Source organism: Calidris pugnax, unplaced genomic scaffold, assembly GCF_001431845.1.
Source record: "Calidris pugnax isolate Ruff unplaced genomic scaffold, ASM143184v1 scaffold196, whole genome shotgun sequence".
NCBI lineage: Eukaryota > Metazoa > Chordata > Aves > Charadriiformes > Scolopacidae > Calidris > Calidris pugnax.
This window is the reverse complement of record NW_015091042.1, coordinates 3579533-3604105: the sequence shown is the minus strand read 5'-3', so window position 1 is coordinate 3604105 and position 24573 is coordinate 3579533. Positions and strand designations below refer to the sequence as shown.

Genomic DNA, 24573 nt, shown 5'->3' with positions numbered 1-24573 from the left:
CACCACAGATTTTCTCACATACTAGTAGATTAGTTCATAAAAGCACTTCACCTGTCAAAATGTACTATTCCTTGTGAAAACTTAAAACGTAGTGCTGTTGTTTGTCTCAAGTTAATTTTGAAGCAGGCACCGGATCTCCTCAATCTTCTCACTTTATTTTACACACTGTTTCTAGCTTTAACGAGGTGGAATAAGTATCTGAATGTCTACATTTATATAATTTTTCTTCAAATATCTATTTTACCTATCTAACGGTTCATTACAATCAGCCTTGTGCTTCAGATAATGCTTAGAGTTATTTACTCCACTTGCAACTTCAAGGTAAAGGATTCGAGTTGATGTCACGCTTCGCTTTGTAATTTGGGCAAAATCCCAATAGATGTTTCCAGCTTGCACCACATGGAACAGCTAATGTATCTGAATTCCTTGTTTGCAAATAACAAGATGTCATATACTTCTAATCTTTGTTTTCTTTTGAAAGCAAACAAACAAAAAAATGTAGAATTCAACTTTAATCTTCTCCACCTTTTTTTTTTTTTTAACAGATTTGAAGAGCTTGTGAAGAAGTTCAAAGTAGAATATCATGCTGGTGGTTCTACTCAAAATTCCGTTAAAGTGGCCCAGGTTTGTTCTTCCTTAAAGAATTATTGGTAATTTGAAGTGTTGAATTTGAATCAGCTTGATGCTCCGTATTGTCTGCGTTCATCATGAGCATTGCTGAGTGGGTGCTTGTGATTCTGTTGCTCAGACTGTATTTGTGTTTTTTTACGTGATTTATTTGGAAGTTGTGCTCTTTATTCTTTTCCCACACTTTCTGTTAAGGTTAGAGTTACGACTACAACGTACATAAAAGTGAAAGGGAGGGTTGTAAGGAGGATTTAGTCAGGTTCTTGTTGAAGGTGTACGGTGAAAGGACAAGAGGCAAGGACAAGGTCACTACCTTTAGAATCTTCCAATGAGGGGGGAAAAAAGTCACAATGAGAATGGATAAGGAGAGAAGTTGTTGAATCTCTGTGCTTGGAGATTTTTATAACTTACCAAGATGAATTCTTGGGCAAACAGATCTAAATTTGAGGGTAGCCCTGCTTTGAGTGGTGTGAGTTGGACTGGAGACCTGCAGAGGTCCCTCCTAGCCTGCATTGTTCTGTGATCCTAACCACATCTATCCTGTAAGAACCTGAAAGTTTGTCCATAAAAAATTGAAATGTAAAACTTTTTTTTATACAAAGGTAATTTTTCTGGCTATGGGTATGATGAAGAACAATAATGATGAATTGAGGTTTAGGTATATTAGCTTTTCTATAATTAAAATAGGCCTTTGTCAAAATACCTGTGTGTATATTTTTAGATTGCGATAGATGTACAAATCCTATAAATAAAAATATGGAATCTGTAGTTATAACCTATTTGTTAATGATCCTGGCTTATTAATTTCCAGACTTCCTACATAATTAAAACTTACTGCCAGATAGCATTAAATGCACATTTGGAAGAAATTAAATTATAATTTAACAAAGGTTGCTCCACCAATAAAAAAGAAAAATTCATTATAGTAATAATCGCTACCCCTTTGTACAAAATAGTTCCTGATTCTTTACTAAGTTTTTCATTTTCTGAGACCACAGATGTCTTGAAAATATTCGTGATAAAAATATTTCATACAGAGAGAAATCTAAGTTGCATGTGTTTTATTGTATATAACATTATAACTTTGAAATGGTTATGTTTTTTACATACAGCTTTCAGAGCTGTTGGGTATTTTTGTTTTTTTTTTTTTTTACAATGTGGTGAAGCCAGTTTTTTCCTTCTGATACTTTAAAAAAGTCCTTTTCATCAGGAGAGCTCAAGTTACTGAATTCATTCTGTGTCAGTACAACTGCAGCTTCACCGACGGGGATGGTGTAGAGGTGGAACCCTGTTGGTCTCTTCCATGACAGCTCATCAGAGGTCAACTTTTTGGAGGGAGTTCTGCAAGGGTTTATTACTTCAGAGGCATGGAATTCTGCTTCCATTCCTACATCTAGTTTGAAGACATATAGAAGCAAATGCATGTGGTAGACTCAGGGGTTATAAGCTTTGAGGTGTTCAGAGAGCCCAGGATTTTATTTCTGTCTCTCCTTGGAGTGACCTCTTTGACATCAGCTAATTTATTAGTAAACTATGTCTCATATTTAACTGCTTCTTAATCTGTTGGTCCAGGTGAGGGTCAACAGTTATACTGTGAAGTACACAGAAATTATATAGAGTCAGTGAAAAAATTAATATTTAAATACATGAATTGTAGGGCTTTCTATGTCAATGCTCCTTTCTTATACTGATCGGGTTTTGTCAGTGAACTTTTCCTGTTACCTTGGCTCTGAGTTGGGACCTTCATTCGGCTCCAGTTGCCATCTGGAGTTGTATTTATCTCCAGAAGGGTTGTCATCTCCTAGTTTTTATTTCAAATAAGATTGAAACTTCAAACAGTTGTGCATGAATAACATAACATCACTGAGAGGCTTTAAAAAGAGGGATGGGAGGGTGTGTGAGAGAGAGAGAGAAAAGAGAATTCTGGAAGTCTTGAAAGAAAATTATGTTATCTGTTAGTCTGTAAGCTTTAGCAGAAGAAACAAAAAAAGTGAGGGTAGAAAAAAATAGTTTAAATGCAAACCAAAAATTTAAACTAGAAAATCTGGAAGAATTTTTTGCAGCAATACTCATTGGCGTATTGGAGAAATAAGTGTGTAAGTAATCTTAGATCTGAGTAACTTAGATATTTATTTATTTATTTGAACATAGCGGAAGAGAGCAGAGACTGATTCAGGAAGCCTAACTGGTGGTTCAGAAGTAAGGACCAATAAATAAGTTCTGAGCTCTGAGGCAGTCACTCTCTAAATCATATGGATTCTCTGTGAGGAGACGTAGGGAAGAAATCCTGAGAATACACCTCTTGTTCATTACTTTATGGGAAAAGCTTGAAAAAGTATGTTAAAAACTGAGCGACATAAACTAAAAAAAGTTGGTTTCAGTTGTTTAAAAGTTGGTGAGAAATAACGGTGTTAAAGAAAAGCATCCTTGGAAGCCTGACTGTGGTGGAGTAAAACTCTCTGAGCAGAATGGCTGGAAAGGAACAAACGGCCTCTGAAGTCTGGCAGTTGCTTTTTGAAAAGTTCATTTCTGAGCAGGAAGAGTGTATTATTAAGGAATATAGTAGGAAAATTGGAGAGCAATTAGTAGAATGATTGGAATAAAAATAAAGGAAGAATTTAAGAAACAACTTGTGAATAGGGTCATTGAGTTGTTTGTTTCAAACAGTCTGCTGCTCTGAGGGGCTGAAAAGCAACACCGTGCTCAAACAAAAATACCCAGAGGCAAAGTGGGAGGGGAAACTTACAGTATCTAATGTGTTTGAAAAGGAAAAATGCAACTGTCAGATCCTTGCTTACGTGGTGTATGGTGATCATCACTTCTGTGATAAACGCTCGTATATTTTGGATATTTCTTTTGTATCTGTAAAGATAGTGAGAGCTACTCAAGAAAAACTGTGTCTCTGTTCCAGAAAAGGGTAAGCCAACTTCTTTACCGAAAAACAAAAAATAAAAAATACAGAGAAGAAAAAAAAAAGTCTTAGGAATACTGTATTTATCATGTGTGAGAAATTTGAGATGGTAATCACAGAAAGAGGCAATAGGAAGAACCTCTGAATTATGAAGAAAACTGGGAAGAAAATGAAGCTTAAATCATGGGGTTTGGAACTAAAATTTAAAGCAGCATCAATTATAATGGAAATGAAGATTTTAGAAGTTTACAAAGAATTAACCAGAATTGCAGTCAAGCTGTGAAGAGTAGAATTAGATGTTTGGTTTTTTTCTAGCATGTTAACAGTAAGGAAAGATCTGAAGTGCAGCCTTGAAGGAGGAATTTGGCAGGTAAGGTACTAAAGGGAATGTTGGTAATTTTTCAGTGTTGTCTTGCAGCAGAGCAGAAGTAGAGTGTGTGGGACACTGCAGGAATGTGCAGTGGCTGGAGAGCATCGTGAGCATCAAAAAGGGGAATGTTGACTGCCCAAAGTGGACATCCTGTGGACAGGGTGTCTCAGCAGGGTCAGAAAAAGAAAATGGTCTGGGACAACAGAAAGGATTTCTTTGGAAGAAATGCTTCTAATGTGCGATGGAGAAGGCAGATTTTTGCAAAATGAAATGCAGAAGCAGAGTCAAAACATACATCAGAGGGAAAGGTCTGTAAAAGGAAAGGAAGGACCAAATGAAAAACTATTCTGTTGCAAAAGAAATAGAGAAATCTGTTGGCTTAAAAATTGAGAGTGTGGAAGATAAATGAGAAAGGGGCAGAAACCCGGAAATATCACACTTACTTTTCAAAAGTGTACTATAAAATTGGTTTTATAAGTGCAATATTTCTTTAAAATGCCTCAAAATGGTGAAAGGGAGTACCAAGAGCAATATAAAAGTAATTAAGAGCAGTACTGAAGCCAGTGAGATAGGATGTTTATGTTTGTTCTCTGGGATATTAATGTTCTTTGAAAGTGTATTGATCTTGAGAAGAGTGAGGAAGTCAAAATTATTTTGACTTGACCTAACTAATGTTGTGAATGCGGAGGGGGAGGAAAGTGATTGATGTATTTCAGAAATGACAGTGACAGGCACAAAAATGGAAAAGATAAAATAAATGAGATTACAGTTTAGTCATTCCTTAATGAGTTGAAATTAAGAGCAAATTATGTCTTGGAAATATAAATTCATATTAGGAGAGGAACAGTAACAGAAAAGTAAAGAAAGTGGAGACAAAAATTTATGAGGGGAAAAGGTAAAACTGTTTGAGAGGATAGGAAATAAGTAATCTGGAAAGAGAAAAACAGTATAAAAATTCTAATGTTGCTCTGATTGAGTCCCTCACTGTCTCCCATCCTTGTTTCTTCCATCCCAATTTGATTTGCCATCTCCACTGTCGTCTTTATTGGGTGTAAATTTGTTCTCCTGGAAAAGATAGCTAACTAGAGCAGATTGAGTACTTCTAAGGCCTTAAGGAAAAGTCTTATTGAAATAAATACATTTTAATTTAAGACTTTAGTACTGAGTGGAAAAATAGACAGACCACAAAGAATGAGAAATGGGGAAAAGAAATAGTGTTTGTGGGGTTTCCTGAGTGCAGAACAATACAGAAAACAGTTGGAATCGGTAAAAGTGCAGGTACTTTTGGAGTGCACTTCTATGTTACTATTAGATGCAGTTGTTGGGATTTGTTTATATTTTTTAAACCACCAGTAGGGAGTGTTATAACTTCAAACTTTGCTGGATCAAGCTGTAATTAATCAGGCATCAATCACTGAAAATTGCGTCATCATACCTTGGAAAACGAGGACTAAAGATGGACTGAATTGCAATCATTTAGTTTCTGAAATAGAAACTAAAGTTGTAACTTTCCTGTTTGCTTTAGTGATCTTCGCATTGGGATTAACCTTTTATACTAACTTTTAGTTTTGTTTTGTGTTTAAGGTTGAAGTTATGGTGCTTGCTTAAGAACAGGGAGGAGAGTGGGGGTATCAAATGGAAACTGCAGTGTGCTGCTCTGACCTTTACTTGTCTCATTAAATTTTGGCTTTACATCTAATATGATATGTGACATCTTGCTTTAATCTGAGCTCTTGCAATCCCTCCAAATGATTGGATCCATTATATTAAATCTATAAAATATGCATACATGTAACTGCATGCAGTTCATAAATAATGTATTGTTTTAGAGTTCTGCCAACAAACTAAATTCAGATTTGTGAAGACAGTATTTTACTACTTCTCAGCTTCCTTCTGTAATTTTAATTAAGACTCTGTCTGTCTAGCAGCAGACATTGATCTGGAAGGGAAAAAAATCACCTGAATCTTTTAATAGGGCTTGTGACTTTAAAATATCTAAAGCAGATAGCTCGCAGACAGGGCAAGTGTTGCTGACCAGGCCATATTTGCATGATTTCTATCAGTGTTTATTTTGACTTGGGAGTGCTGAGGTTTGAACTGTGAGAAGTAGTCTTTGAAGTTTTATCTTTCTAAGTGAAGTGCTGGATTTCAAGTCTTGTTAGAATTTTATAACTTGGATTTTAAACAACACAACCTTGGCAACAAACAGCTCATTTTTGTTCTTGGATTTCTGGAAGTGCATATAAAAAATACCACATTTTTCATCCTCAGAATGGGTGCTCTCGGTTTATGCTCTATTTCTTAATAGCTTATCTTCATTCTAACAGTACTGCTATTGCTGTGTATCTAACTTAGCAGTTAGAGTGCTTTATTCTATTGCCTATTCTTCCTCAGAAGAATTGGGAAATTCTCATTACGCAAGTTTTATTACTGGTGATGCCATGTGAACTTGGAAGAATGTTGCTTGACACATTTCACTATGAACTTGTAGGACTGACAGATACGGGGAAAAACATTAAGTTAGAATTCTTGGGAAGCTTTCAGATACTCTTGGGACCCAACAATAATGTTTTTAGAATACACACCTCAAAATCATAATGACTCCTTTTTTTGTTTTGTTTTGGTTTTGTTTTTCTTTCCTAATTCTCACTTTGTAATCATAAGCTTTTGGTTTTTTGTGGTTGTGCAACCTTTTTTGGAAAAGCCTACATACTGTTGTTAGGTACTGTAAAGAAGCTTGGTTTTAAACTAGAGTATGTGTTTATTTCCTCTTAATAATGTGATGATTGGAATGACTTTTAAGAGGGATAACACTAAGAGAGAATAATATGATGCTAAATTTTGTTGAGCATTTGTGTTCCACCATCTTCTGTACATTAGGGAAGTCTGACACTTTCGCACTCTCAGCCTATATTTCAAGGGCTTGTGTCTTCATCCCAGTTATTATTCTTCAATGATGATTAACTTGATCTGTTAATCTAAAGCTATTGTGCTTTTTAGCGTTCTAATAAACTGACAAGTTTGAGAATCTAACTTGAAAAATGAACAGATTCATGCTTGTTTATAAAAAGCAATATGTGCTGAAGGCTTAGATGTCTCTTAAATTTTTACTATTTGTTATGTAATTAGCCAAACCTTGGCTTTATATTAACCATATGTGTCCACTTAATCCAAAAATAGTCTGTAAAATTACAGATTTATGTATGAAAAATACTTGCAGGCAGAACTGCATTTTTAAAAGAAGATAAGCTGTAATCTCCTAAACACATAACTGGCTCATTGCAACTGGTTCCATGCTTTTAAAATTAGGTTTCTACATATTTGCAAAGTAGTACCCTTGGCTAAATGTTACTTATTGTATGTAGTCTACAAAGCCCATCACACATTAGCTCTACGATGTTCAGTCACTTAGTGATTTCTTCTCGCTTTCCTATCATTCTGTATAAATGGGCCTATAACTCTAATGAATTTAATCTTTTCCTCACTTATGAAAACTTCTGGATTACTTTTCTACAATTGATTAGATTGATGTTAGCAGGAAGAAAGGTTTCGTTCAGGATTAGGCCTCAAAATGTACTAAATATGAATACCGAGGAGAGAGGTGATGACAAACATATCAGGGAGGTCACCTCAAGCATGCTCTCAATTTTTTGATGTTGGTGCAACTTTGCAGGACCTGTCATTGTTTTATGGAATCCATCATGCCATCAACTAGAAATGTTCTTGGTTCTGCTTATTATGTGCTTAAATTCACTTATGCCACAAATACCTTTCTCCAAAACCAGTTTCTGGAGTAGTGCTCCCAGAAAGTGTAAGCAAGTCTCCTAAACAACTTTTTCCCCCTACTTAGTGAAGCAGGGAACATCTAGCTCTGTATTCTTCTGTTGACCATAAGGGAATAGGTCATTTTTTTCCAAGAGAGGTAGGCTCTCAGCTTTCTGAACCGGTTGGGTTGGAATCTTAAATTCCTCAGAGTTAGTTTTGGCCTTATGCTCCATATTCCTTAAGCAGCTTCATTGCATCCCCCTCCTCAGCTGGGGCTCGGTGGCCCCAGCAAACATGTGTTTCCAATATTTTCAATAGTTCAATCCAGCTTTCAAGAAAAAAGTATGAAAAAGTATGAAACTGTTTTGTGTCTGGTATTGTTCGATAAACTTGAGGGTAGGGGCTCACCTTCTCTGCTGGAAAACAATCCATGTGTTTCCTCCTATGCCAGCTTCCGCGTGTTTCTGATGTGCTGCAAGTGCATGACCTGCTTTCCAACCTTATTCAATGTAAAAGAAGATAAAACAGAGAAAAAGTTAGGACTTAGAGCTAATTTTTTCTTATCTGTACTTTGCTAAAGTTTATGTGCTACTAGTCAGTAAATTGAATCTCTTGAGCATCTCTCCCCAGTGCTGTGGCCAGTCATAATGACTTTTACCTGGCAAAGGAATAACAAAACATGCCTCAGCACTGACAAAAATAGTCGTTTTAAGTTTGTCGCTCTGGAAACACAACAAAGGCAATGGTCCCACTGTTGCAAAGATGATGTCTCATTGATAGTGTCACAGTGGACAGTGTCACATGCCAGTGACATCCATTTCCCAAGTTATTTATTCTCTCAAGAGCACTCTTTCATTCATGTGCATTTCCAAATTAGCCTGTGTCAAACACCACAGTGATGTGTCCGTGCTTCTGACAGAACACACAGCCTTTCCTCTTTGGAGCTATAACACGCAGCTTGGGAAACTGGTGTAATGCCAAAGCTGATTGTACAGATATCAGAGAAATTCTGTAATATTTTAGAGCTGTTTAGATATTTTGGGAAGCCTTAGAGGTTGCTAGGCGGTTTACTCCACTGTACCCGAGATCAATTTCAAAGCCTTATTCAGAGCTACTTAAAACAGTTCAAAAAAGCAACAAAACCCCTGTATCATTCTGGTTATGGGTCAGATGTTGACAGTAGATGGTGCAGCAGTGTGCTGGAGGACTTAATTTCTCAAGGTTAGTGATAGTAAGGCTTTTTTCTGCACACCGGTACTGGTTGCATACTGGAAATAACTGTGTACAACTCTGTGTCTATTCATAGTCCTGGGAATGTAGTTTCAGCGAATACCAGGATGGTCAGAAAATTAAGCTCCAAAGAGCCCGTGGCATTTTTTTTCAGATTCTGCAATGCCAGGTCCCTAAATTTGTCCTTCTGAAAATGAGGCAGTTCCAGTCACACCACCAGCGCTCTACAACAGACTTTGTTATGAGACAGATGGTAACTCTTAAACATCGCAAGACAAACGTCCGTATGTGCATCACTTTGGCATGGAGTTGAGTGGCTGGCTGCTGGTCACACCGACTGGCCTGTTTGATGCACCAGAAGCCCAGCCACTTATTTCTTCAGGTCTTGTCCCTGGCCAGCAACATCAATAAGATTGCGGGCAGAACGTCTTTGAAATACATCACGCCCCAAATCACTTAAGAACAGTAAAAAGAGTTGTACAATCACATTTCCCCTAAATCCATTCAGACAGAACCTTGAAGCTCTCTCCTCAATGTGTTTGAGGCAGCTTCAGAGTGCATATGCAGCCTCTGTTCAACCATCCAAAATTGTAATTTATTTAAATGATTAAAAACTGTTTCCATATTCCAGAGTCATCAAACATCAGTCACCCACATGGAATCAGAAGGCACTACATAAATGGTAGCAGTTGGCTCTTCCTGGGAATGCAATTCAACTGCCTGCTGCTTGACTGGGCTTCTATGCCTGTTTAGCTGTGTTAGCACCATGTTTTGAAGCTGTAAAAAATTGTTAGTTTTTTCAAAAGCAACAAAAGAACTTGGGCTCTGTCCCTCAGCTAGTGTCCAGCTGACTCAAATGTCATTGATTTCTGGTTCTGTTTTCTGTAAGCCAGGCTAGGGATGACAGTGAGATTAATTAGTACATTCCCTAAGTCATACTTATCCTGAAAAGAAAGATATTTCTGGGTAACACAATAATTGGTGTAGGCTGGGATTTATCCTGAAGAAATAAACATTGGTGAGCCACATTTAGGGGACCTGGTTCCAAGGGTACCTTCTTGTGAACCCTATGACCTGACAGGCTGAGACAGTTGGGGTTGTTCAGCCTGGAGAAAAGAAGGCACCTTGCAAGAAGAGAAGGATGAGGGAGAACGGTTTTAAGCTGAAAGAAGGGACATTTAGGTTAGATCTCGGGAAGAAATACTTTCCTGTGAGGATGGTGAGACACTGGAACAGGTTGCCCAGAGAAGCTGTGGCTGCCCCATCCCTGGAGGGGTTCAAGGCCAGGCTGGATGGGCCTTTGAGCAACCTGGTCTGGTGGGAGGTGTCCCTGCCCCGGAGGGTTAGAACTGGATGATCTTTAAGGTCCCTTCCAACCCAAACCATTCTATGAACCTTTTCATACCCAGAGCCACGATGGGACTTTCTTGGAGCCTTTCTCTCCGTGATGCTGACCGTGCAGTGCTGGCCTGATAGCACTCTCATCGCTGACTGACATTTACTTGACTCGTTCCCATTAGTTGACGCTGGAAGGAGACTGCTTGATTTGGCAATCTCAGAAGAGAGGGTAAATCCCTGTGCTTCACTGATTAATTTGGCGTGCCACTCAAGTTTTGGGAGCTCGGGAGCTGTTTTATCCTTAGCAGCTCAGTAAGTTACATAACTACATCTTTAGCAATTAATTAATGTTAAGTGATGTGATACAGTGGGGAGTTAATTGCCCTGGAAATCTGAAATGCCAAGTTACAGGGGTTTCTTGCACGTTTCTGGAATACTTCCTGTTGAAAGTGTACCTTTTTTTTTAATTTTTTTTTTTCCTGAACAAGGACAGTGGAAATCTTGCTGTTAGCCAAGAACTCTGTACTGGTTTTATAATATACTGATTTTGGAGACCTAGTGCTTTCCTCAGAAAGTTTAAATATATTAGTATAATCTCCTTGCACATTTATTAGATATATTCACAGGTTTGTTACCTAAAACCATTCTTTTTTCTCTCTCCATAACTTGTGCTCAGTCCAAATGCATGTGTGTCTGGTTCTGTACTTTTGAGTTCTGTATCTGACTTTCCTCCTAACTTGCATCATAGCCATATAGTAAATTAGTATACCTTTCACTTTCTTACGTATATCACCGAGGTAATAGTGGTTTATCAGGATAGAAATTTAATATAGGAATTTACTTAGTCTCTTTCAGAATGCAAAGGGATAAGGACTGATCATTTGGGTGGTTCATTGGGAGGTACGAAGCATGATTTCAAAGACACGTGTAGGATTGCTTTCCTGATCACATCAGCAGGCTGGGTTTCACCGGCCTCTGCTCTGGCTGGTGTTACGTGACGTTCTGTTCCAAGAGAGGATGTGGGATAACACAGTGAGCTCCCAGTATAGGGAAGGCTTATCCTAGGACTACTCCATCAGCACCCTGACTAATAGAGTTGGCCTGTGGCTACTCTTATTATTGGTATATGTATCTAGTCTCTTTTAAAAGAGAACTTTCTAAAATTTCACTTCATTGATTTGTGTTGAGTTTCACTCTTTAATTATTCTTACTGCTGTGAGAAACTGGATGTGAGAACTGACCAATCAGACCGGGACCTCACATCTGCAAAATAATCTTTAGGTGGATTTGGCCTGCTATCATCTTAAACAACTGTAGGAGAATATTCATCTGCTATTGCTGGGGTTCTGTTCAAAACAGTCACAAGACCTCAAAGGAAAAATATGCCTTTTGTATGCTCTGAATTTGTTAAAGCACAATCACTTTGCAACAGCTCCACTTAATTTCTTGTTATGTTGTAACAAGTAAAGTAAAGCACTGAAAGTTGACAGATTTGTATTCACTTCAAATGCTGTGCTGGTCTTCTGCTTTTAACTTTTGAGATATTTTTCACTTGTGAGTGAAGGAAGGTCCTATATGCATAATAACTACATTCTGCATATTTTCCCTAGCGATTCACAGTAGCTTCCTTAGACTCTTCTCCCATCCTCACACACACCGCAGTATCAGAACTAACTGAACAAAGTTTCAAGTATTTTTGCATTTCTTTTCCCCAAATCACTATAGATTTGGCTTAGGAAACAAAGTAAGTTAACTTGTTTGCTTCTATACACACATCTTTATATTTTCCATTTCTCTAATGAGAAGACCACTGTGATTTACTAAGACATTTAGGAGTTAGATGCGGACACTTTAAAATCAAATAGTATTTACTAATAAAAGATATACTTTCTATTACATGCTAGTCTGTGTAAGAAGAGTTAAGTTTAGATATCCTAGTAAAGTGAAATAACTACACCCAATTATAGTGAGTTTCTTCATGATGTTACAGTCTGACAAATAAACGAATTAATTCAAGAAAATTATTTACTTTTGTTCTGTCAACAGTAGCATTAATGCATTGAGATAGATTTGGAAACCCTAAGAACATGAGCCTTTCTTTCGCTGTCATAATAGTGGTACAAATGTGCTGTAGGATAAATTAAGCTGCTTAGTTTGTCTTTTAAAAATACAACCTGAAATCACAGTGATCTTATTCTTAGTTGGTAAAATAAACAAAAGGATTTTTCTTTAAAGACGACTTTCCAGAGCTCACTTGGACTCTGAGATGAGCTGGGATTTCCTCCCTTTTTCATGCATTTATGTGGAAGAAATTCTGCTTGACTGTAGAATAATTCCATAGTTTACAGTAGATTATTATTTAGTAAAGAAGGAAACTTGTTGACATATATTTTTAATATTGTTATTATTCATTGTTCAAGTTTTTAAAACACTTTTTGTACAAGTCAAGACTACGGCGGGTGTGATTTATCAAAAAAAGCTAACTTTTGTGTGGCCTCAGCAGTTATCACCTATGATCTCAAGATGGGTCAGCTTATTCTGTAACAGCTGCTGAATTGCTGCAACCTGGAGGCCAAAATACGAAGAGAAAATAGGTGCTGGTTTATTTTAATTTACCAGGCTGTCAGCTGCGGTAGCTGGGTAGATCTGTCACCAGCAACTGAATCGTTCCTGCAGTGAGGGGAAGGGTTCCTGGGAAGGGAACGGGTAGTTTGCTGGTTAAACACCACTAAGCTCTCCTCTGGAAACCTGGTCCTGCCTGGATGGGAGCCTGGAAAATCAGCTCTTCCTCTCTAGAGAACAAATGTTACAGAAACCTGTCCGGATCATTCCCAGGGGGGTCCAGCTGTGGCTGTAAGGACCCCTGCCCTGTTTCAAGTGGAATTTTGATCTCACATCGTTGAATCTTCAGTTTATGAATGTAGCTAATGGTGATTGCAAGGTAGTCCAAAATTCAGTGTTAGTCTAACTATAGTAACTGAAGAATTTCGATCCCCAAATTAATTTTACTAACAGTTGTCATACATGAAATGCAGATATTTTGGTACGTGCTGATAGGTATTCCCTTTGAAAACTGCTGCAAAAAGTTGCTAAATACGGCTGCTTATAACAATCCCCCACCCTTTTTATAAATGAGGTAAAATGGAAAGGCATCCGATTAACCTAATCTAGAAGTTTAGGGATTTGCCTATATAAGTCACTGTGAAGTTTTTTCAAATGCTATTTTCAAAACATGATTGAATTGAAATACTCAAAATGCAAAGAAGTTAGCATATAATTATAGCACAAGAATACACTTGTGCTATAATTATATTTTTACACTAAACAGACTTATTTTATCATTAATTGCAGTTTTTTAAACAGTTATGTGCTTTATAATACATTAAAGGTCTGTTTTTCAAAATTAATTGGAAATTTTATTGCATTTTTTTTCTTGTCTAATGTTAATTGCCCATAGGAGACAGGTCTTTGTGATGTTTTGGAGTCATAGAACTGAAAGCTCACATCTCAGAAATGACAACTTTGCATGCTGTTCCCTTTTCAGAAAAAAACAGTTCTGGAGAGCAAAATGAAGTGGGACTCATTCTTTTTAGGGAGTCTGTATGCACATAGAAGTGAGGAGAAGCACCTCTACTAAAGGCAAAGAATTATCCTGAAATTATTAGTGTCAAATAAGCATTTGTCTGAGTATTTGCATGTGTAGTTGTGTTGTTTATTCAGAACCATTTTTAATAAGCAAAACTATTTATTTTCTTATTTTATTACAATCTAGTCCATGACCCTCTAAACTGGGCAATTTATCAGGTTTTGCCATCACTATTGGTGAAGATATATCTACTTTTAAAATGCTTTGCAGTAGTCCTGTAAGAAACTATGTGTTTGGTTTTTTTTTTTCCACTAAGTGCGCTCTAGGATCCAGAGCATGATCCAGTGGAAGCCAGGAGTGGTGGATCACAAAATAAGGAGAAGTTGGCAGGAAAAAAAGGGAAAATTTCTCTTCCTGCTACCCTATTTCTGGTATGGATGGATAATGGCTTTAGATATGACAAATATAATTTTTTTTTCAGAAGAACTAACATGATTTTAGAAACTGTAGCAATGACAGTTTTTAAATTTACATACATAATGTAAATTCAAGCTTTATGCTGGGAATGCTGCTGGGAAGTAGACCAAGTGTGATTTTCTGTGACAATCTAACTGTGCTAGAATTTTGCACTGGATGACTCAAAGCTGCCCTGCTAAAAATAAAGCAGGTTTCTGTTTTAAAATCTGAGCAGTACACATACAGAATATATATGCAAATAAAAAAGTGAGCTTCTGTGCATGACAGATTTTGATGGTATTTTATTAAACTCTGACATGCAGTTCAAAGGTTTAAAGACCCTGAGAACTAAAGTGCTTAAAAGGTAACTGTGGCCTGGTCATATGGAGCTACCCCTTCAAGAGACCTTCTATGTCAATACCTCTAATATTTTTTTTACAAATTAAAGAAGCTGGATGCAGCAATTGGTGATGCAGCACAGTTTGACATCGCGTTTCCTCTTGTTAAACATTGTGGGCAATTTTAATTTTAGAATCGATTTTAAGGTTAATAATTAATTTCCTTAGCAGCTTTACTTAGAAAATGGAGAATGGCATGGCATACTTTATTACAAATATTGTGGTATAGTTATTTAGTATGTTCCAAGTCAAGCAAGCAAGAACCATGTATCACATAATTATTTTCTAATCGTGACCTGATGGAGTGAGTTGGCATGTTGGGGTCTTGGTTTTTGTTTTAGATCTTCTCATTTTTCCCATCCATTCTTTGAAACATAGTGATGAGCTGTTTCGTTAGTTCTGTCAAGGTGAGTTTTAATTATTCTTTCATCTTTTCTAGAAGATGTAGAAGGAAGGGCAGAATTAGACCATCATCTGACCTGTGTTCTTGTCAGATTTTCTCATTTTGTGGCATCATTGGAAGTGTCTAGCCTTTAGGATGCTTTTAGGCAGCTGAAAGCAGGGGTTTGACTACCAAAAACATAAATCTTCTGTTCAGCTAAGAAGTCAAAGACACGAAAAGTTTGTTTCTAGCTCATGCTCTGCACTGCTCTCTGACCGCCGAAGCTGAACTTCTCTTTTATGGTGTGCCTGGCTCAGCTTAACAAGAAACGACCTCTTCCACTTTGAGCAATTCCTTTCCTTGCCTGTTTTTTTGTGAGCAGGTGAAAGATGCCAAATGTTCCCAGTTCTGAAGCTATGATTTGAAATTATTTGGGTGAGGCAGATTAAATAAAGTTTAAAAACAAATCCCACCCTGTTCCGTTCTCTTATAAGGCTTATTTATTGGTTTTGCTTGCTAGTTTGGGACTTAAAATGGCTTCTGCCACTAGACAAACTCCCTGCAATTTCCTCGTCACCCCCAGGTCCCTGCAAGTGTTTGCTTTGGATTTGCTCTCTAATACAAACTCACTGTACCCCTTAGGAGTCTGGGGTCTTCCCTGGTTCTCCGGCTTTCTCATTGCTTTTCCTTTCTGTTTTTCCCCTTCTGAGCTTAAGAAGGGAGCATCCCTCTTTTCGAGGGAGCTGCTCCAGGTTATTGTCAGGGAAGTAGAAATACCCCTCCTCTTCTAACGGAGGGACCCAGAGTGCAGTGGCAGGATGTCATCTACTAGAAGCTTTCCTCTTTATTTTGACAGTCTGCTTAGGGAAGAGCTGATGGCTCTTTGAATAGTACTTAGTATTTCATTAATACAGAATTTGTCAGATTCTGTTTGCTCTGCCAAGTCTCAGGACCCACTGTCCTTACGGAAGGCGTTCCTTATAATTAATTCCCAAACTGTTGCTTTATTGCTTTGTTTTTGGAGTGTGTTTGGGAGTGGTGTGGTAGAACATAGGGTCCAGCATGTCCTATAGGATTGTGCTTGAGTTGTAGACATCCACATCTCTTTTAAGGACACCAGCAGCACCATTTTTGTTTTGTTTTTTTGACAACGTATGATTATGAAATATAATTTAAATGTAAAGGAAAGTTCAAAAACAAAACACCGATGGTTCTCTATCTTTCTCTTTGATAGCTTTTCACTTATGAGGAATTTGTCTCAGAAGCAGATTGAAGGACAATTCCCCAGAAATGTCCATCTTTTGCCACTGTTGTGGATGGCCCTTCCATTAGGTGGCCTTTAGGATGCGCGTTCATTTTAACAGAGCTAATATTAGGGGTGTAATCAGAGGAGTAATGAAAGAAGAGATGGAGATGGCCTTTCCACAGTCACGGTCATTTGTCTGGCTCTCAGCTCAGTGATCCAACTATTGTTGCTACTGTCAATAGCAGTGATACCAAACCAAGTTTGGTAACTGTATATTATAGGAATTGACATCTTTGTTGCGTGAGCTGTCTTGTATGGAGTCTTTCAGGCCTCTGTTTTCTTCTCCATGGTAGTTAGAATTCACATGGAACCCCAGGGGGTTATCAGATGTTGCCAGTAAGCAGACATGAAGTAATTGCATGTTTCCTTTAAGTCAGTGCAGGGAGCATCATCTAAAAGCTTCTGAGAAACCTTGACGTAAATGAAAAGCAATATATTGGGACTGAAGTTAGTCAGTGTAGAAGTGATACCAATGGAAAGATGAATCCTTTGCTAGAAGCTAGCGCTTAAAATACTGCACTTTGTTAAAAATGACGTGCGGCTTATGATCTTCAATCTAGGAGAGAGCTTTTAAAAGTTGCTTTTTATTGACTACAAGTCTGTGCTGTTATTCTGACAGATACAGATCTTACCTTTGAGACTCGCATGCTTGTTTACTCTAACAATCGTGTACCTGGAAAATACCTAAGGCTTAAAATAATGCTATCTGGTCCAAAATTCAGTAACTTAAGGTTGAGCTGAAAGCTTCGGTTCTAAACTCCAGTTACTTTCCATTACCTCCTGAAACTGGCTCCAGAGTGTGGCACTAAATATCAAAGCTGACTGGGTGACCCAGGGGACAGTGTCTTCGTTAGCAGTAAAGATCTCTCACAACAGCTGTCGTCTTCAGGACCAGGGGAGCTATTAAAAAATAACAGCTGCAAAATCTGGAAAGAAGTAGTCAAATTTTGAGACAGAAGACAGTAATTTATAGGTATGAACTCTTAACTCGCACATCCTAACAGAGGACAAGTGTGTCAACTCAGTGTAAAGCAATATATTTTATGAGCATTTTATATGATTTCTGGACGTGGCCTAGATTTTTCCTGATGATCAGACCCCAGAAATTTTCTTCCAAGGGAAATCAGTGACCTCAGATCTTACTGCCTTCTGAATCACCTGTAAACTTTCAATGGTGACAATAAATCTAGGATGGATCAAAGAATATGTGATTTACATCAACCTCTTTAGTTTGCATAGATATACCATATTTACCTGTGGCCATAAATACCAGAATCGGGAGGAGAGGTTATTTTCACCTACAGCATTCTACCAGAGGGGAACTCTTTGAGTTACCAAGTTGGCACAAGTTTCGGGGTCTAAAGCAGTCACCTGCCTTGCTTTGACTTGTGGCCTTTGTTCAAAACTGTATCAGAAATAAGACTGAGGCATATATTTTCTGCTTCCCTCTCCTTCCCTACCCCGTCGCAGTATCAGGATCTGATGGAAATTGCTGCTCCTAAGAGCACTGAGTGGCGGCGCATGGAGAGTCTTCATGGATAAAGGCAAATTCTAGAATTTCTCTTTTCTACATCAGTCTCAGGGCATGAATTCGTAGATTGAAGTGTATTATGCAAAACAGTTAGTGACTGCCTTAATTGTTAATTCAAATATTATAACTTCATTTCAATGAAATAGATTTCTGTGAAGCTCTAGGGGTATCTAAAAGGAGGAGATAACCAGAAGCTACGCGTTAGGAACTGTTAGTGCAGAGCCTTCAGTGGTGGTGACTTGAGCCAGCTTGGAGTTGTACTGAAGGGCATGTAACTACCAGCGTAATTACTGCTACTAGTTATGCTCAGGTTTTAATTGGCAGGAAGGAAATATATTAAAAAGTATTGGAAGATGAAAATAGCAGCAGCGTGCTCTTTTGCTTTCACCCATCGTGGCACAATAGGAGGCAGCAGTATGCAAAAATGATAACCCATTATTATACCTTTGTGTTTATTTGCTTCGACTCTCTTTATCATGCTGTTTTGAATTCCAGACTTTTATGATCTTTTTTTACTCTTCCATTTTCATGAATGTTGATGCCTTTTCAGTAACTATTTATGATAATGCCCATTTCATTTCTTGCTTTCTATGGAGTAAAATAACTACAGATTTAAGCATAAAGCAAGATAAACACAGTAAAGAGTTCAGACAAGACTGTGAAAGATAACTGAGGGGGAAAATAAAAATTTATTTATTTATTTATTTTGGTACCATTAGAAATATTTAGCTCTGCAGTTGGGCTAGAAGGTAAAAATATTTGTTCCTGGGGAAGTGGAGTGTCTTTGGTAGCATGCCATCAGGCAGTTATATTTTACCTGCTTTCTCTTGGACCTTTTTGAGTCTCACTCTATACCTCTCTCAGTAAATCAAGATGTGTGTGCACACATCAATTTCTGCTCAAGGTGGTGATGGTAGGGGGAGTAGTAGATGAGAAAAGTGAGCTTTTACTCATAAAAAAAAACCCAAAACCTTTATTTCAAACACTTCCAATAATAACTTGGAGAGAGATAAAAAGATTTATGTTTTGGATTGGTCCAGAATTCTGCAAAATTTCTCAAAAAATATGCCTGGGATTTGCATTCTTCCTACTTAAGTAACTACATAAATAACAGCATTGACCGACATCATTCCTGATACTAGAGCATAATTATGTTTTAAGCCCAGGCTGGATGGGGCTTTGAGCAACCTGGTCTAGTAGGAGGTGTCCCTGCCCATGGCAGGAGGGTTGGAACTCGATGGTCTTTAAGGTCCCTTCCAACCCAAACCATTCTATGATTATTTAATCATAGTAGCAGCTTAACTTGCATGTACTCATAGGTTAAGGTTTCTTAGGTAATAGAACAAAACAGTTGCATGTCTTTATTCAAATCTATTGCTATCTTCACTTTCCAAACTGTTGGTGTCGCTTTAATACGACAAAACATCTTGAGGACACATGTAACAGATTTTCAGTGTGGACCTTCTTGCCGTCCTCGGTCTGGCGGGTTGTGTCTGGGTGTTGTGAGGGTTTCCTGTCTGCCATTGATCTTGCACATGGAATGTGGCACATTACCTAGACACCAGGCAGTTAAGGTGAGGCTTCCAGGGACAATAGCATGCTTTTGTTGGTAAATTCAGAACTTTAATGCCTGTTCTGAGTTTATTTTATTTTATTTTCTTTGTGCAAGTAATTTTAAAAATCAGTCTTCTGTATGACAAAAACATTTAGGAATCTATTAAGTCTCTAATGTAAAAGCAGTGATATTTTGGAGATTATATAGGTAAACTGGATTTGAGGCAATGCTTTTGAATTACAGCAAGTCAGCATCTGCAGAAACTCTTAAATTTCCACTGGGACCAGTATAATAAAAAAGGAAAATAATTTTTCAGCATGCAAAGAATTCTATTATGTCAGTACTTTAAGTAGTTGTTTTTATCTGCATACCTAGAAAACGATTGGTTTACCAATATGTGTTGTAAGAATAAATGAGTTGTTACACACCTGCTATCAAGTCTTCCTTCGTTCCTGTGAATTTCAGGAAGTATCACCTCATTCTTCACAAAAACATTGGTTTGAGATTATACTTCAGATCAATATCCACAAACTGTAAACCCCCATGCCAAAATACGAGCCATATTGATCAGGTGTTGATTTAATTTCATTATTCCAGTCTTTCATGAAGGAAGTAATGAGTCCTAGTCAGCAGATATTACACTTATACTAGTAAGATAACTTAATGTGATGAATTTCAGGGCAAGTTTTTTCAGTTTGGGAGCTTTAGGGTTGTTGGTTTTTTTTCTTAAATAAGAGTTGAACCAGCATGGTGATGAAACTGAAATGCATGATAGATGAGTATTTAAATATCTCATTCTGAAAATGAACAGGAACATAAAATTTTAAATATCATCTCCTAATAGCAAAGAAAGTTGAATTTAGGTTTACTTAAAAAGTCCTTTTAAAGCATTTTTAGGTAGCTTTTTATGTATTTCAATCTTGTTAATCTAGGCATTACAGGAATGGAACTTCAAAGTTGGGAACTAGGAACTGAAAAATACAAGGTTTGATTCTTCAAAGAATTGTTTTCCTGTTACTCCTTGCTCTGTATTTCTCAGTTTTCTATCAGTATAAAACATAGTACTTCCCAACATGGGTATAAGAATCATAAATGTATTCAGGCTTTGAAGTACCTTGCGTTGCTATTTACTAGAGGAAGACTGTTATCTCTATGGATTTGAGGACCGAAATATAGAGAAGAAGCTTTTTCTTTTAGTCTTGTCATAAAATGAAGGTTCGCTGGTATTTTGTGACTCTTCATGCTCTCAGCTATGCTTTTGTCAGCAAATATTCTTTCCTTCCTATGAACTGCTTAAAGATTTCAAGAGCCTTTACCAACTGAGCCAAATTTGCCAGGGTAGGACAGACATTGCTGGAGTATAAGCAATACCAAAGTAGTCCATGCGGTCACTGGGATACAGAAAACCTGTTTTCAGAAGGTTCATCATGAGCAATTTTCCCTGATGAAACTCTTGTCAAATAAAGTTACCTTCCTACCCTATGCCTTGGTTTCAGGGAGATGGTACTTTTTAAATGAGAAATCTTTAATGGACTTAAATGAAATTCCTAATCTAACACATTCGTGATCCACTTTCTTCTCTAATTTAAAACCGAGCGAGAAGAGAGGGGTCCTTAACAATGGGGAGCAAGGTGCAATGGATTTTGGCATTCTGTGGAACTTGAGTTAACTTCTAACTGTAACTGAGTGCCAAAAACTTGTCTGGACTGCATGACTGAGGTGCACAGTGAAGTATGGTGTAATACTGTAAGTGGAAACATGCCTAATTAGTACTGTGATTGAATATAAATCCAGCAGAGAGACTCTGTAAGAAGGGGATATCAAAATTTCACTTAATTTTGTATCGTTGTCTGTGAGTTAGAAAACATTTTGAAATGTTTTGTTCCTTTCAATATTTTACAAGCATCTTGAAGGTCTAAAGTGGCATTCTGTGATTGTCTTTAAATGTTTTTTAAAGTTATGTTTATACTTAAGTCACGTTAGTTATACTTAATTCAGATTAGTTCAAGCTCATTTTGCAAGTCTGTAAATGAATTGCAGTAGACTTGCTAGAATGAGTGTTACGATCCTGTTTTGCATTCTTTATATCAAAAGAAATTACAGAAGCATCTGAATATATGCTGTTAACTGTTTTTGAAGTGATAGGCACTGATAAGAATATTTAAATAAGTAATGGATCCATTTATAATAATTCTTTCATTTTTTGGTAAGAGTATGCAAAATGAAGCCTGATAAAAGGGATAGGCTTTTGTATTTGCAATCTCACATTTCATCATGCTTTTTGGAACTTGCATGCTACAAAAAGGATGTTTTAAATTAAAAGGAGTCTTTATGGACGCTTGAAAGTCCTCAGAAAAAAAATACTTGGATGCTAACAGAAATTGGATCCTGTTGGTATTTTCCATTTCATGCATGCTAAGTCAAAAGTGTAATATCTAAATATGCTACAGGGGATTATTAAAATTATACAGTTATTTTCTAGCTGAAACTTGAAATTATCTCCTAGCTTTCTAACTGTAATGTAGTGCTTAAAATTGTGTACGATTTAACAGAAGTTAAAATTGTAGATGGTTTCCAACCTTTAAAATAATTCCCATTTGGTTGCAGATTCCATTGCAATTAAAAAAAGGCCATAACAATTTTTAGGTTTATTTAAGGCATAGAAGAAGAGATCTGATTTCCAAAAGTGCTGTGTATCAGCAACTCTGAAGTATTTTAAATTCTAGCCAGAAGCATAACATAATTGATATTTATATTATCGGGTACAGCAGCATTCTCAGTGCTGTCATTTTGCTTGTAATTTTCTCCTTGCTTGTAAAATTGTGTCTTATTTATTATTCGCACTTTATTCTTAATCAGTTTTGCTAATGTAATAACATTTCAATGTTTTTACTATATGATTAGCAATTTTCCACTATATTAATCCAGCATTACATTATACTGTGCGGTGACAATAATGATTTCTAATGTGGTAATGAGAGAGAGTTATTAACATGTCCCATGTATTTAATAGTTTCTTAATTGTGAGATGGAAAAAATATTTTAAGTTACCATAACCAGCTGTATTAGTGGCAAGAATTGCAAAATGGTGGGATCTGGGCCATAAAAGTGGTAATATCTATTTTCAGTGGAACACTGTCTCCATCACCTTGAAGCTGTTTTGGGTTTATGTTTGTTGTCAGGAATCATGTAGTTACTCATAGGATATTTTTTCCATTCAATATTAATATTGACAAATAGAGGGAGACTTCCTGATTTAATGCATGTTTACCAGTGTGCATTAAATGGGTAGGCAATACACTTTTTTATGAGGAAAGTGGAAAGTCTGTGGTATCCAGCTGGGAAAATGATTTAAAATCATTAAGCTCTCATGGCCATGACATAGTAACTACTAAAGTGGCCACAGTACAAACTAAAAGCTGCACGTTAACAGGAATACAGGCTCGCCTTTAATGATTCACAACCAGCATAAAACAAGTAAATACATATAGTAAATGGTGTATCAAACTCAATATATTGATTGGATTCTAACATTCAGCAAATTGTTTAAGCAGCATTGGAGGTGCTTCAGCAATTTAAAGTTGGAGGTTCAAATGGAGTTTCTGGTCTTCCTTGTGTGTTTGTGCAGCCATGGAGGGGACTGCTTTGTCTGCGTGTATAAAAATGATACAAATAACTTCTTTTTAAGTGTTTTTTGATGTTTTGTTTTGGTTTTGGGTTTTGCTTTTTGTTTTTAATTAGGCTATGCAAGCCATTGAGAGTTTGCTTTGTTTTTCTTTAAAACATTTAAAGTTTCACAGAAATACATTTCCCATTTCATTTGAACAGTTTTAAAGTTAACTTGAAAAATTGTTGGCAAAGAGTTAAAAAAAGAGGAGAAAATAATTATAGTCAGTGTGGAAAACAAGTGTAGTTTCAGGTCTTAGAAGTATTATAACCATGTATAAGATAATGATACAATGTGTACTGGCAAGAATGTTGACAACAAATCTTATTACAACAGTGGGGTGTTAAGCTTCAGATGGAAAAAGACACTGTAGATGTGGAAAATATATAGCCCTATAGAAAATATTATAATCAGTAACTCAGCTGGTATAGCAAAATTCAGCGTTCAACCAAAGCTGAATGTGATGTTACTTCTAGATGTTAAATTTCCTGAGAAGTCTCTCTGATACAGTGGTTTTGGAATTGGAACCACAGCAAAGTCATACTATTAAATACTTTCTTTTTTTAAAGAAAAGTATAATTTATGTATTTCCAGTATCTTCCTTCTAGCACATAAGTGAAAAATTGTTTAAATCTGAAGCTTCATATTTGTTACCAATATTAATCAGGCATCGTACAGATAAAAGTATGACCGAGATGTTTGTGGGTGAAAAGAACCATTTTGCCTTTCAATTTGGAATATTATTTTCTAAAATACCTTAGGTTAAAAAAGATGGATGAATTTATTATTGTCAGCCTTATTTCTGCACTCTTAGGTGTAAATTGTCCAGCAGGAAATGCGTGGAGTTTTCCTCATACCCTTTTCAAATCAACAATCTAGTTTATGAGGTAGTGTTAATGACATATTAAAGAAATTTCTTCTCAAGGTTCCACTAGAGTGACTTGCATTTTTATTACCCAATAAAAACAGCGAGGCTTCTATCAGGATTCTTACAACTGAGAATTTTGCATAATATAACCGTCACTTGAAGCCAGTATTTATGAACATGAGGGCAGTCCTGTAATAAGGATGAGCTTTCACTAATTTTGCATCTGCTACAATTAAGAGAGAGATTTAGATTCGCTTTACATAACGTGTTGTAAAACAGATCTTATGAATGAAGCTGAAACGTTGAGGCCACTTTTATTATGCATTTAAATAGCATAAGGAAATGACATTTTCAATGCACATCCCTCTAAATATATATATACATATATATAGTTCTCAGTGATTAATTTCAATGCACTACTTTGTCTCCATGACCTGCTTCTAGCAGAAGTATGTTGTTATGTTCAATTATTCTGTGTAAAACTCAGTGAAAACTTGCTCGCATTTCAAGTTTTCTTTTCAAAAAGAAACAGCAATAGTCTGAAAACACTGCAAATGCCAGCATTGCTGTCATCACTGTTGTG

General features: G+C 36.8%; 1 protein-coding gene across 1 annotated transcript in view; it reads left to right on the top strand.

Moving 5' to 3' along the window:
- Positions 1-24573, top strand: part of ADK (adenosine kinase) — a 296855-nt gene that overhangs the window by 73919 nt on the left and 198363 nt on the right. The window contains exon 4 of the mRNA XM_014956157.1: positions 546-624. Coding sequence (XP_014811643.1) covers positions 546-624 — 79 coding nt within the window. The remainder of the gene's footprint in view (positions 1-545; positions 625-24573) is intronic.